Source organism: Martes martes, assembly GCF_963455335.1.
Source record: "Martes martes genome assembly, chromosome: 9".
Lineage (NCBI taxonomy): Eukaryota > Metazoa > Chordata > Mammalia > Carnivora > Mustelidae > Martes > Martes martes.
The window spans coordinates 43,095,482-43,109,601 of record NC_137896.1 but is presented as its reverse complement, the minus strand read 5'-3'; the positions used below and the strand labels follow the sequence as shown (position 1 = coordinate 43,109,601).

The 14,120-nt window shown below is 48.1% G+C and overlaps 1 protein-coding gene across 1 annotated transcript in view; it reads right to left on the bottom strand.

Annotated features, from left to right (window-relative positions):
- Positions 1-543: 543 nt before the first annotated feature.
- Positions 544-14,120, bottom strand: part of SLC24A3 (solute carrier family 24 member 3) — a 486,596-nt gene continuing 473,019 nt past the window's right edge. The window contains exons 16-17 of the mRNA XM_080814074.1: positions 5,935-6,000; positions 544-2,508 (exon numbers count right to left, since the gene is read on the bottom strand). Of these exons, the coding sequence (XP_080670200.1) occupies positions 2,359-2,508; positions 5,935-6,000 (216 nt within the window). The 3' untranslated portion in view covers positions 544-2,358. The remainder of the gene's footprint in view (positions 2,509-5,934; positions 6,001-14,120) is intronic.

Below are 14,120 nucleotides of genomic sequence, written 5' to 3'. Positions count from 1 at the left end.
TGGCAGTTTTTCTTCTGATTCCTATAAATGAATTCTATTGCTTCAGGTGGAAACCTGGCTTGTTCACTAACCTTGGTCTACTTTTAGATCTGGGTAATTATTTCTTGGGAGTCACTCAGGATAAGAATGGGGCTTATTACAAAATTGTGTTAGTCTCCCTTTGTAGGAGTTAGCTTCAGGGAAGTCTGAATTTTCACAACTGAAAAGTAGATCAGACAGGATAAAGAACTTGAACATTGCTGAACATTATCAGCAGGGCTGGAATCTCTTCCTCTCACTCCAGCTGAAAGAATTCCTAATGAAGCGTTGCACGGATGCTACAGGATGACAGATTCAAAGTCCCTGCAACCTTGAGAGAAGACCCACGATTTGCAACTTCATACTTGCAATCCACCAGACACTTGCCAGCTTTCCAGGTGAGCCCACCCAGAAAGAGTAGAAGCACGAACACCTGGCCACTTCCTTCCGAGCGTACTGGTCAGTGTAGTTAAAACAGGCAACACCCTAGGAGAGGAAGTAAAGTGCGCTGCTCAAGGAAGGATACAGAACAGAGAAGTTTATTTTACACGATCCGTCCAAGAAAACAATCTCCATAAACCAGTGCAAAATGTGCAACAGAATCAATACGTGTGTCTTAGCTCTGAGAGCCCAGATTGGTGATTTCCTCTCCCGTTCCTCCTTCGGGCAGGTGCCCCATCGGCTAACGCTGGCCTCGGTTTGCACCACTGACAGAAAACATTCAACCAATGTGTAGCAGGTTATTTTTACAATTCATACCAGAATGTGTACAAGGGACGGGGGCGGAAAACCATACTGAATGAATGATAAGTGATCAGTGCTTAAAGTAAATACAGGGGGCAGCACGGGCAAGAATCCACAGTTTCAATAAATACAAGTGTAACAAGCATGGGTGGGTCTCAACTCGGTGGAATTAGTCTGCATAATAATTCAGCATCATACAAAATCTAGCAGGGCTGTTGAGCAGTGATTGGCAACAACGTTCACAATAACTTAGGCCCTTGAGCAAGTCTGCATTGAACACATTCTGTGGTTCCGAAGGTGTCAGTCAGTTCTCTGTTTTCTCCTTCCCGGGCCATCCCTCCAGGATGGGAGGGGCGGAGCTGGGGCAGCTTGGTGGAGGCCTCCCACGAGGAAGGACGCTGGCCCAAGAGCCAGCCGTCAGGGTCCAGTGTACTCAATACCGAGTGGCAAATCGGGACTTTATTGACGACGTCTGTGCAAAGTGTGCTTCTCCATTTTCCAAGAAACCAGTGTCTGTAACTCCTGCACGAAAAGCAGTGATGGCCTCTGGGTCACTCCCTGGCACCCCACAAACACCAAGCGACGAGCGCGCATCTCAGGGACTCACGGGCTGGGAAGCTTCTGGCGCTGACTGCCTGGCCCTGTCACAGTCGGGGAATGGAACCAGGGCCCCTCGTCCAAGGCCTCAGGCAGGCTAGAACTATTGCTTGAAAGACTAGAAGGTACCTAGTGAGAAAAAGATGATCCTAATGGCTACGTGGGAAGCGGTCTTCTTCTCGAAAGCCTCGTGCCCCCTGGGCAACGCCTATGGGACTTCCGGGAGGCGACCTCCGCTATGAAACGTCACGCGTCTGTCCCCGGTGGCCCCGCCCACATGTGCGTCTCCTAAGCGCTACATCCGTGCCTAGTCTACTGTGCCTGGGCTGCGACCCCAGAACACAGGGCAGGGACAGCCTGTGGCTCGTCTGCTAATCCGGAGCCCAGTGAAAGAAGAGGCAAGAGAAGCTCTCCGTCTCTGGAAGAAAAGGAAGAAAAGGGGAAGCCCCCCTCCCCAAGTGAAACGACCTCCCAAACCCAATCACCTAGGCATCACCTCGAAACGTAACAAAATCCCAGACACTCCCTGGCATCGATATACCCTCTCCTCTCTATTCCTTTGACAGTCTCAGGTCATAAATTAGGTTTGTCTTCCATCCAATAACTTAAAAAAGGAGGAGGGATTGTAGTAAGTTTTGCCTGGCTTGGGCCAGTTAGCAGCCAGTTTTTTTTTTTGTTTTTTTTTGTTTTTGTTTTTTTTTTCCCCTAGAATCTCAGTCACTGTTCAAAAATGGGGCTTGAAAATTCACGCAGATGTCAGAGTCTTCACACGGAGGAGACGGGAAGGGGTGGGCCGGAGGAACCCAGGGAGGAGGAGGGGGAGCAGGGAGGGGCGGGGACGGCCTGGGCCACCGAGGCAGGAGCGGAGGCCTGTGACCAGCGCGGGAGAGCCAGAGGCCCCGGCCCCGGGGACGGGGGTGGCCCGCGTGACTCGGGGTGCGGCTGGATCTTGTATTGCACAGAAAAGGAGGCCCAAGGCTCGGTGGGCGGCCGGGCGGGTCAGTGGTCGCCACACATGGGCAAGTTCACAAACGTGAACACGTTGAACTCCGTCATGATGGAGAAGCACAGGAATACGCCATACAGGAAAAGGCACCCGCACCCGAGCTTCTTGTCCAGCTGCCACTTGTTCAGGTGAACGCCAAACACCTGCAACACACACAGTGGGGTCAGAGAGCGCCGGAAAAGGCGACACAGGGAGGGGAGGGGTGGAAGTGGGGGGTGGAGGTGGGAGAGGGGCTGCCAGTGGCGGACCTCGCAGGGCACCCATTGTCTCTTAGCACCCTTCAAGCTCATCGCTCATGTTTTTGAAGATCAGAACACCAAAATCAAGAAGGGAAGTCAGAACTTTAAAATAACTTTGAAAACTCATAATGATGGGACCAACTGACTGTGGCCACTGTGGCCACACACTAACCCTGGACTTCAACCCAGCACTGCTCTTTGCCCGCCGCCCTGTTTTCTCTTCAGCCTCTTGTCCCCAAGCAGCCCCTGGCTCTTCCTGAGGACGCATCTCCTGGCAGATGGTGGCCACTATCTCTTCCATGCCTGTGCCTGGAAGCAAGGTAGTTGTACCCCTTGCTCCTCACTGCTGCTTTCCCCAAAACACCCAGCTTGGAATCTAAAGCCTTCTAACAGTCACACTCCATCCCACCTGGCTACAGTCTGCACTGCACACCTGGCCTCTCGCCCTCCCCTTTCCTCAGATCCCCGAGTCCCACTCACTGCCACGCCTATCTACAGCACCTGAACGTCCTTCCCCACGATTTCACCATCCATGGAGAGGATTTTCCCAACACCTGTCCTCCACCCCATCTCCCACCCTGCACCTGCACTGCCTCCACTAGTCTCATGCGGCCACCCAAATCTGGACATAAGTCAAGTAATATTAAAAACTAAGTTGCTCAGTTGCACTAGCCCCATGTCACGTGCTCCACACCCACATGTGGCCAATGCCTGCTGTCAGTGCAGGTGCAGGCACAGGCCACTGGACAGGTTCTGCTGGACGGTCCTGCAGCTGAGAGCCGGAGATGAGCGAGAACAGAAACGACTCTATCCTCTCAGTGTCCTTCCTCCCACTCTCTGACTGTGCTATCTCCTCTTTCCAGCTTAGTCCATCTGGAAGCCTCCCTCCCGAAACTCTACAGACCTGCAAGGACCCAGAACTCATTGCTACCACCACCATTCCACCGCATGCCATCCCCTGAACCCACCCATGTCTCACCTTACCCTGCCAAAATCCCACCAGCAATTTCTAGAACCATCCCTGGGCATCTACTGCCGTTCTTTGGCCTCTCTGGTGATGTCGGTGAAGCCTCAGCCTTGGGTTTGAGCTCAGCTTCCAGGGACTCCACATTCCTTCCGTGCTGCTGACCCAAGCTGGAGGAAAATGCCTGGCCATGCCGAAGGGTTTCCCTTTAAATTCAAGCCCACAAATCTCAAGCGGGCCACTTACGGCAATCCTCTCACATTTCCCTAAGTGCGCACTCTCTCCTTTTCTTGGATGGTTGTTTCCAGCCCTTCCTCTCTTCTCAGACCCCTCTTGACTCCTTCTTCCCCCTTCACTCTCAGCACATGGCCATGTTCCCATCCACAGAGCCCCCACCACCAGACCTGCTTGCTCGCCTTCTCTCCTGCTAGGGAGGACCCGATGCCCACGGCCCTGTCCACGGTGCACTCCTCCACACGTGTACACAAGCCCACCTCCCCTTACCACTCGAGACATGGCCCCAGCAACGGCCCCTCTTTCATACCCGCCTCCCCACACCACCTCTGGATTACTCCAACTGGGATACAAGAATCCTGCTACTTCTCTCCTCTTAAAAAAACAGCTACATTTTTTCTGGATAGACATTTCTCTCCTTTCTTTACAGCAGGATGACTTGAAAGAGTGGTAAATACCACTTTGTCCAATTTCTCTCCTTCCATTCTCCATTAACTTGTTCTACTTAATCTTCTGTCTCATTGCCCCACACAACCACCCTCTCACTAAGAACAATAATAATGTCATATCGCTAATCTGAGTGGCCAGTGCTCAGGAATCATCTCCCTGAGAGAGCCGATCACTCCCTCCACCCTGAAATACCTTCTCCACTTGGCTTCCAGATGCCAGACTCCCCTGGTTTTCCTCCTACCTCTCTAATTGTTCACTCTGTTTCTTTTGGTGTTTTATTATCATCATCCTGACCTCCGGAGAGCACCAAGACTCTGATGTTGGGCCTCTTCTCTTTTCTGTCTCTTTTCTTGCTCATCCCTTGCTGCCTGCATCTAATTGCACGTCTTTAAATACCATCCATGTTCTGGGGCCTCCAGCTTGAATGTTTCTCCTGAACTCAGACTCATCTTTCCAGTGGCTGTTTTGACCTCTCCCTTGGGTGTCGAACAGGCACTGAAAGCTCAAGATGTTTGAAATTGCTCTTCCCCCACTGCTGACAAACCTACTTCTCTTCCAGCTTCTAGCAACCCCATTTCAACATCCCAGGTGGAGGCTAGCCTCATCTCCTACAGGTTGTACAAGTGTAGCTGTAAGCATGCGCTCTGATGTCAGATGGCTTGCCCCTTCATTCATATGGTGTCAGTTCCTCTAGTGGTCTCAGATGTTCATCTGTATAATGGGGCTGGTAGAGTGGCTACTTGATGGGCATGTGGTGAGCTCCAAATGGGAAAATGTATGCAAAGCAATGAGCATAATGTGTGGCTATGACAGGTATCATAAGCCTAGGTCACATGAGACCCAAAGAAACTCCTAAGCTACAGAACAAAGAATTGCATAGATTCCCACTTTTGTGTAAGGCAGTGTTTGCCTTAGTGAATCCTTGACATTTGACTCAGCATGATCCTGTCAATGACCTCCAGCTTCCTGCCTGCTCTTCTGAATTCCTGTTCTCTAGCATATGGACGTTCACATGCCAGTGTAATTCAATGACTGTTTCCTTGAAATTTCAGGAAGAAACATACTGCATCTCAATGTTTTTTAATGTGAAAATTCAACTGCCGACTTGTATGTTAACAGATACTTCATGTGGACCAGTCCATGTGTTGGTGCAAATTGATTTCCACCAAAACATGTCAGCTGAGTTGGAATATCAAATTATAAAAGTAGATATAATGGCCAAGATAGCAGAATGGCATAAAAGTACACTTCAGTAAAATACTGTATTCTTAGTCTCTGAGGGTTGGTTAAATCCATGGATTTATGGAGATGCTTACTAACCTGGAACAGATAATTAATTGGAATCTACCCTTCTCTTGACTAATCTTGCAGAGAAAGTGGGATCTCTCCTTTGCTTTTGATAAAAATGGCTTGGGCTTGACATGAGGCAGGGCCATGCCTCTCAGAGGAGGGCTGGCTCCTCTCATAAAGAGGGAAGGCTTTTTAGTGAGTTGCTAGGATCTGCTTCTAAAGGAAACAGCCATGAAGGAGATGGGACATCTGGAGACCAATTGTCCTCATCCCGGAGGCCAAGCCCATCTGGTGTCCAAACAAACTCTGTAGCCAAAGAACCCAAAGGCGGGGATGGGGGGTGGGGTGAGAAGAGTCACAGGAACTCGAGAGGGGAAGGAGCTGTAGCCTACCGTGACAAAGACGGAGGCCAGGAGTAAGCCCACGGAGTAGATCAGTCCTCTGCTGTTCAGCCGAATCTGTAAGAAAGGATGTGCAGTTAGGCTTCTACAAAGGCATCTGCTCAGTGCAGGGGCTGAAGCAACTCTGAGTGGCGATCAGTCCAAATGTCTCCTTTAGGACGACAAACAAAAGGGAGCTTGGACAGCCATGCTCTGCCACTCTGCTGGGAGCAGGGATGTGCACTTTCCTAGGACAGCCAGGGGCGCCCTTGTCTTGTCCCTTCTCAGTCCAACCCCATCCTACCCTCCAGAGATAGGGCCCACTGGGGTGCTGCATGGCCACCTGAATTCTCTGTGGTGTACAGCCTGATTCTTGGTGCCTACAACACTTCCCTGTGGACCTGACCTCCAGGGAGCATGCACTTTCTTGACATACAACTTTTAGGGTAAATCTCATGACACTGAGGGATGGGAGCAATATTTTGAAAAGTATTACTAAACTTGTTATCTCTTTTGCATTCAATTGTCTGTGAACTGCCCCCAGACTGGACCGGAAGAGATGGGTGAGTCTTGCTCTTGTCAGCAAGCAAAGAAGAGGAAAGAGTTAACATTCCACTCCTGGTATTCGTAAAAGGATTTTGTTTTGTTTGTCTTTCAGGGTAAGATAGTGGGGTGAACTGCCAAACACTGAGGAGAAAGACAGAAACAATTTTTGGAATTCTTATAAGATAGCACTGTCCAGTAGAACTTTCTGCCATGATGAAAATGTCCTGTATCTGTGTTGTCCCATATGGCAGCCATTAGGCACATATGGCTCGTCCAGCTGAACAAAAATTTTAATCTTATCTTCAATTAATTCAGATTTACATTTAAAGAGCCACATGTGATTAGTGGCTGTGGTATTGGGTCGGGCAGGTAGGGAATATTTAGAGGCCACTTGGCCAAAAAAGATTACAAAGTTTCTTTCATAGTGTAGAGAACATGTCCCTTCTGCCTTGACCTAGGTCAAAGGTCATGAGGTCGGCTACCCTGAAATAGGAAGTATGCCTGAGAGTAGCCATGCTTGAAGCATCCTCCCTGGACCAGCATTATTTGGGGGTTTATTAGAAATGCAGGATCTCAGGATGCCTGGGTGGCTCCGTTGGTTAAGCGGCTGCCTTCGGCTCAGATCATGATCCCAGCGTCCTGGGATGGAGTCCCACATCGGGCTCCTTGCTCAGCAGAGAGCCTGCTTCTCCCTCTGCCTCTGCCTGCCACTCTGTCTGTTTGTGCTCGCTCGCTCTCTCTCCCTCTCTCTGACAAATAAATAAATAAAATCTCAAAAAAAAAAAAAAAAAAAGAAATGCAGGATCTCAGGCCCCACCCAGACTTCCTGAATCAGAAACTATGGGGGTGGGGCCCAGCCAAGTGTTTTAATAAACCCTCCAGATGGTTCTGATGCATGAGAAAGCTTAAGAACCACTGACTTTGAGCCGGTACTGAGGCTAAATCCACTTCTGATCTCCACAGGTTTTGGGGTTAGGACTTTGACATTCATTTTCACCAGTTCTCTTGGAAAATCTTATCTGCATGGAGGCTTGGGGACCACAGAGCCCCCACCAACATACACTGTTCTGCTGGGAATCAAAGGCCCACCTGTACCCACAGGAAGGAAAAGCAAGGCAGGTTGATCATTTCTTAGAGAACTGAGTGCTGACTATTACTAGAAGTGGTTTGGGGCCCTTCTGACAAGGTTCAAGGTGCCTCTTGGCACCCTTTTACCAGTTTACCCCTGGGGTGTAGGTATGGGAACATGGGGGTGTCTCTGTAGGTGGGTGTGTTCGGTTTACCTTTTGGTAACAGGAAACTCCATGCCCTTAACAGTCAAAACCTTTGTGTGGGGGCCCAGGGGCATACCATATCTTCTTGTGAAATGTTCTGTCACAGAGGGAATGCACCAGACCCTCTCTCCTGCTGGCACAATCCGTGTGAGCCAACCACTGACTGAACCCCAACTGGAAATTATTCCTAGCCACCAAATGCCTTCTGAAGGGCAAAGGACTCAAATCATATCTCTGTGGTACTAAAACAATGGGTTAACCTGGGTAAGTTCATGTAAAAAAATGAGGGATCGGATCCATCCCTGACCAGCTGGTAGCTTATCTTCCTGCAAACCTTCCACCTGCCTATATAGATAGATTTCCTCCTTTCATCAGCTATGTAGGGATAGAGAGGCTAATACCTAGGAGTATAGCACGAATACTGAAAAAGTATTCTGTCCATACTGAACCTATGATAATCCCACATGTACCCTGGCCAAAGTTGGAGGGCAGGGGCAGGGCTCCTCAGAGCAAGATGGCAGCTCCTACACAGAGTGAAGAAGAGCCTGCAGGGGCTGTCCCCATCATGCAGGCCTTGGGCTCACTCTGAAGATGTGAGCGCACACTCAGAAACCCTTTTGAGTTCTTAACCGTCAACAATGCATGGATTCTGCTAAGCATGGGGCCAATGCCTTCCCAGCCCAGCTCACCCTTTGAGCTCTAGGGTTGAATCCTTGTCAGCAATAAGAATTGAGTAAAGTGATTTCCTGCCCTTTGGAAACCAAGAGCCATTGAGAGCTAGGCTCTAAGCAGGAACCTTCTCTTTGGCCAAGCCTTCTATCTTTTCAAAATCAATCATATTCAGCTAGAGCTTTGGAACTTAATTCTTCCTCCATTGACATAAAATCTCAAAGAGTGGTGCTTCTAAAATTCTAAATCTGGCTCCAAAGACTAAAGACAACTGACTTGGTGGGCTTTTTTGAGTATTTTTCACATTTTCACCTTTTTCTCTGCAGTCATCCTTTGCATGCATCCAGAGCTAATTTTTGTATTTTTATTCATTACAGACCTGGGTTCTCAAAGCCTGTATTGAGTCCTTGCTATCTGAACCCTCATCTCCACACAGACATGGCAGTCAGGAATTAGGGTTCCTTCAGTTGCCTCTGGGTCCAACTTGAACATCTCCCAGTCACTGGAGACTACGGATGGTTTGGGGCAAGAGGTGGCCAGCTATGGGCCATGGGCCAAGTCTGGCCCATTGCCTGATTTTGTAGATGAAATTTATTGGAGCTCAGCTCATTCATTTGCATATTGTCTACTTCTGCAGTGGCAGAGCCGAGAAGTTTCACAGAGACCATAAGGCCCATGAGGCTTAAAATATTTCCCCTCTTGCCCTTTCCAGAATGTCTGCTGATCCCTGGTTTTGGGCATGGGCTCCTGCTCCAGTTCACCAAACCCCTTCTGAATCCCTGCTCGGTCACCCACTTGCTGTATCATCATGGAAAAGTGACTTAACTTCCCATGTCTCAGTTTTCTGAGAAGTAAAATGGGGATAATACAATTCTTACCTCATGAGGTGGTTGTGAGGACTCACTGAATTAATCCATGTTAAAAAGCTTGAAAAGGACCCAGTGTATAGTGAGTTCTCAGTGTGTCCGGGCCATTATTCTCCACTCAACTCATGAGCTGCCTAATCCCTTCTCTGGTATCCCTGGCTGCTTCTTTTATAAACTCACCACCTAGGAGCCCCCTCTTCAAAGCCTTAGTAGATGACAAACATGGTAAGGGTGGGGACCATGTCTGACTTTATCCTCTGCCTTGCACAAGGCTGAGCACAGACCACATGCTTCCATATGTAACCAATGAAGAGATGATGAATCCATTTCCTTTGCAGAAGTGAAATGGAGCAGGGTGGACTATTCACAGAGAGGCTGGGAGCAGGGAGACCCCAGCTGCCATTTCCAGATAGTATTCCAGAAGCAATGCAATCCTATCCAACATTCCCTGTCCCCTTTCCCCACTTTATTTTTTTATGAATGCATGTAGCCTTTTTTCACCTACCATTTTATTATGAAAGTTTTCAAGCATCCAGAAAAATTGAAAGAATTACACCATTTTATTAAACCATTATAGTTCACAGGTCTTTTGTTTCTAGATGCAATTTCCATATGGTGGAATTCACAAATCACAACTACACTGCTCAGTAGTTTCTGAGCAATGCATATACCTGTGTAACCTAAACCTAAACTATAGCCATGATAGAGAGCACTTCCATCCTCCCCAGAAAGTTCTCTTGTTCCCTCATCAGTCTCACCCAAGATCAGTCACTGCTTCTAGGCTTAGCCCATCCAAGAAACTTCATATAAATGGAGCCCTATAATGTGTGTTCTTTTATATTAGGATTCTTTTACTCAGCAGAATTTTTTAAGTATTTCTTCATTTCCTTTGTATTCTTCATTACATCAATAGCACATTTCTTTTTGTAACAGCAAAAATATATCACAGCTCATCTAGTTATTCTCCTATTTATGGACATCTGGCTTGCTTCCAGTTTGGGGCTATCAACATGCATTGATTTTATAATTCACAAACACAAAGATAAGAGACCTACAGAGGCCCCTGTCACCCACAGGAGAAGCAGGAATGAAGATAATGAAGACAGCCAGGGGGATCTGCTGGGACCTCAAACATGCTCTTTCACATCCCAGCATCCCGTCTCTCTAGCTGGGCACTAGGAGCTTCTCCAAACAGGAGAGATTCACCTTCCTCACCTTAGCACACTGCTGTCTTCCTTTTGGAACCTCAGTCTGGTCAGATGGGTTGTGTACTCCTCCTCTCCTCCGCTCTATTCTGCCCATCCCTCCCTCAGTCCTTTTGTCTCTTCTAAGTTCACTGAGCCCTCCCTGGCCCTAGCTCCACTTCTGATGCAGATCACTTCCCAACCTTGTCTGCCATAGCCTTCCCTCCTCTCCAGCCAGTCCCACTGCTCTGATGGCAGATGCTTGGTCTTCAGTTTTTCCTCCTTCCACCCAGCACCTAACTCCCCGCTTGTCTACATATACTGTACTTAAGTTTAAATAAACTTCTGTGGGTGATGCTGAGCATGTGTGTGTGCTTGTGCACGTGTGTAAGTACATGCATGTGTGTGCACACACATGGGGTGTGTGTGTACACATATGGGGTGCGTGTGCATGTTGGAAGCAGTAAGGCTGAGTGGCATGGGGCAAGATTTCAGAGCTGGATGAGGAGACCGACATGGGGGTGGCTTTAAGCTGATCTTTTTAAGCAAAACAGTGAGAGGACACCAAAATAGGTTTTTTTGTAAAACAAAAAAAATGAGGCATAATTTGCATATAGTAAAGGCTCAAATCTCTCTTATTGGCTAAGTTTTGACAAATGCTTGTACCCATGTAACCTACATTCCAACAAACTATAAAACATTTCCATCACCCCAGTAAGTTTCCCTAAGGGCAGCAAATTTAACTCAACCCTCTCAAAAACTAGTTTCTTGGGGTGTGCTAAGCCAGCAATAGCACGGACCCTTCTCATCTCTAGACTACCTTTGCAAAAGACTTGGAGCTCTAGCCGTGCATAGTGTTGTTCTAAACAATGGTTTCCCTGCTTCCTGAGACACAGATGCAGGGTTCACGAAGTGCGAATGCAGCAAATCTCCATGGCAATGCCCACCCAAGAGCATGCAAGGCACAACTGCCCTGACACTGAACACTGTTCTTATTTCTTGCCTTCAAAATATGTGAATTCATTCTCTAATTCCCTCATGGTAGTTGCCGCAGAGAAAACAGAAGGCTGGCTGGTTGCCGAGTCAACAGAAATTGAGCCCATCATGCACATACATTTTTTCATCTGGATGCACACGCAGACACCCATTCAGACCTAGTTTATTTGTGCACAGGGTTCATAAAGAGTTCCCTAAGTCCTACCCAGTTAGGGGATCCAAAATCCCCAGCCTCAAAGATTCTGACTTTCCCATATTATAGTTTAAAATCTCCCTAGGGTTTGAGATCAGCTCCACACATCCAGAGGAATTCTTACAGGAAAACTAAGGAGCCCCTGGATTTTTGCTAGTTTATTTATGACCTAGAATGCATGCTGCATGTGGCTTTGCATTTTCAGATTTGGGTAATTTGAACATTCGTGTGGGTGTAGGCTCTAAATGGATGTGTCTAGCCTTGGTTTGATGTTGTGAAATATCACCAGGCAGGAATCTCCTTCCCGGAACAATTAAATGAGGTGAGAAAGTGAATACGCTTAGAGAGAAGAAGAGGCGTTTCAGTGACAGCTGATGCCTGCGTCCTGTCCCGTCCAGAAGGCTCTCACAAATACAGGGTGTGGAATTCTAGTGGCGACTCTGGAGATGGAGGGGGGTAGGTTTTGTTTTCCCCATGTAAAGATGAGACAGTTGATGCTCTGCTCACCAATTCCCATTTGTGTGTGGGGTGTGGGTTTTCCCCACACATCCAAGCATTTCTATGATGCCAGATGGGTGTCTTACAATTTAACTCAATTCTTTTTCTTTTTAAAAATAATTTATTTACTTATTTATTTGAGAGAGAGAGAGAGAGAGAGAGCATGAGCAGGGAGAGAGACAGAGGGAGAAGCAGACTCTCTGTTGAGCAGGGAGCTCAGTGCAGGACTCAATGTGGGGCTTGATGTGGGACTGGATCCCAGGACTCCCGGATCATGACCTAAGCTGAAGGCAGACGCTTAACCGCCTGAGCCACAGAGGTGCCCCAACAATTTCACTCAATTCTGACATTATTTATCAGTGAAAGCATCAGATCACACAGGGGAAGGACTCAGTCCTACAAAACTGTCTTCCCCGCCCAAGATGCCAATCACAAGTCCAGATATCACCTGTGCTTCTGAGGGACTAGCTACAGATTGGAGATTCCAAGGACACCCCCCCACCCCCACCCCTTGGGTTTGATTAGCTTGTTAGAGAGGCTCATAGAACTCAGGAACACATTTTACTGACTAGATGACTGGTGTGTTATAAAAGGATGTAACTTAAGAGCAGCCAGACGGGGGAGATACACAGGGTGAGGTATGGGGAAAGGGAGCAAAGCCTCCATGTTATCTCCAAGCAAACCACTCTCCCCAAATCTCCACATGTTCACCAACCCAGAAGCTCTCTGAACCCTATCCTTCTGGGTGTGTAGAGAGGCTTCGCTGCATAGGGAATTGATTAAATCATTGGCTATTGGCAACTGATTCAACTTCTAGCCTCTCTCCTCTCCCTGGTGGTCGGGGTAGGACTGGAAGTTTCAACCTTTTAATCACATGGTTGGTTCTCCTGGTCACCAGCTCCCATCCTTAGGTGGGATAGGAAAGTCACCTCATTAACATAACAGAAGATATCTTATAGCTCTCATCTTTGGGAAAATTCCAGAAGTTTTAGAAGCTCTGTGCTAGAAATAGGGATGAAGATCAAACGTGTATTTCTTACTATAAATCACAACATCATACAAGGCCAGGGATCTGGTAAGGGATCAGTGTAGACTGAGAATTGGAATTCCAGCAGTAAATTCTAGACTCTTCCTTGCACCCTGCAGGGCGCAGGGAAAATGCTAGAGTTCTCTTCACCCACTAAGAACCCTCAAAGGTTATATCTTGGCCTTTCCTGCTTATCATTTCTGAAACTGTCCTGAATAAACTCTAAGAACCACAGATCCCTGTGGCAGATGCCTCTGGGACCCCATCCATGTCCTAGTGTCCCTTCTCATGATTTTTGTGGGACAAGCAACCTCTCCACAACCAGTACCAGTGTCTGTGCCTGGAGGGCTTTTTCTCCAAACTCTGGAAGTGCCAAACTCCGCTGTATTGATGACTCTCGGGGTGAATGCATAACCACACAGCTCCCCTGCCCCTCAGATGGGGTCATTCTAGGATGGGAGTGTATACCATTTGCTAGAGCCCCACCCTCAGAGACTCCACTCTGGTCACCATGACTTCGGTTGGCTGTCTTCCCTGCCCACCCCCCTTCCCATCCCCACTCCCCCACTGGAGTTTCCCACTCCTCCCCAACACCCACATCACTTCAAACCTTTGTCTCAGGACTGAATGGTTTCTGGGGGGATCTAAACTCGGATAGTGAAATGAATAGGCTTCAGGCCTATTCCATGGGGGATAGGTAAGCCCATCCATGGGGGACCTGTAAAGACACTGCCTTCCCCCAAATATCACCTCATTTTCCTGACACAGTGCCTGAAATCTAACACAAAACTTGTGTTACTGGGATTGGGTAGCATCACTGTAGCTCCCAGGAGCTCTGCTAGGACAACATCAGGAAGAACCATTCAGTAAGATGTCTGCAAACTATCCCCAAATTCGCTATCCAGATGCTGTGGGAACAGTTTCGTAGACTGGCCCTGTTAGTGG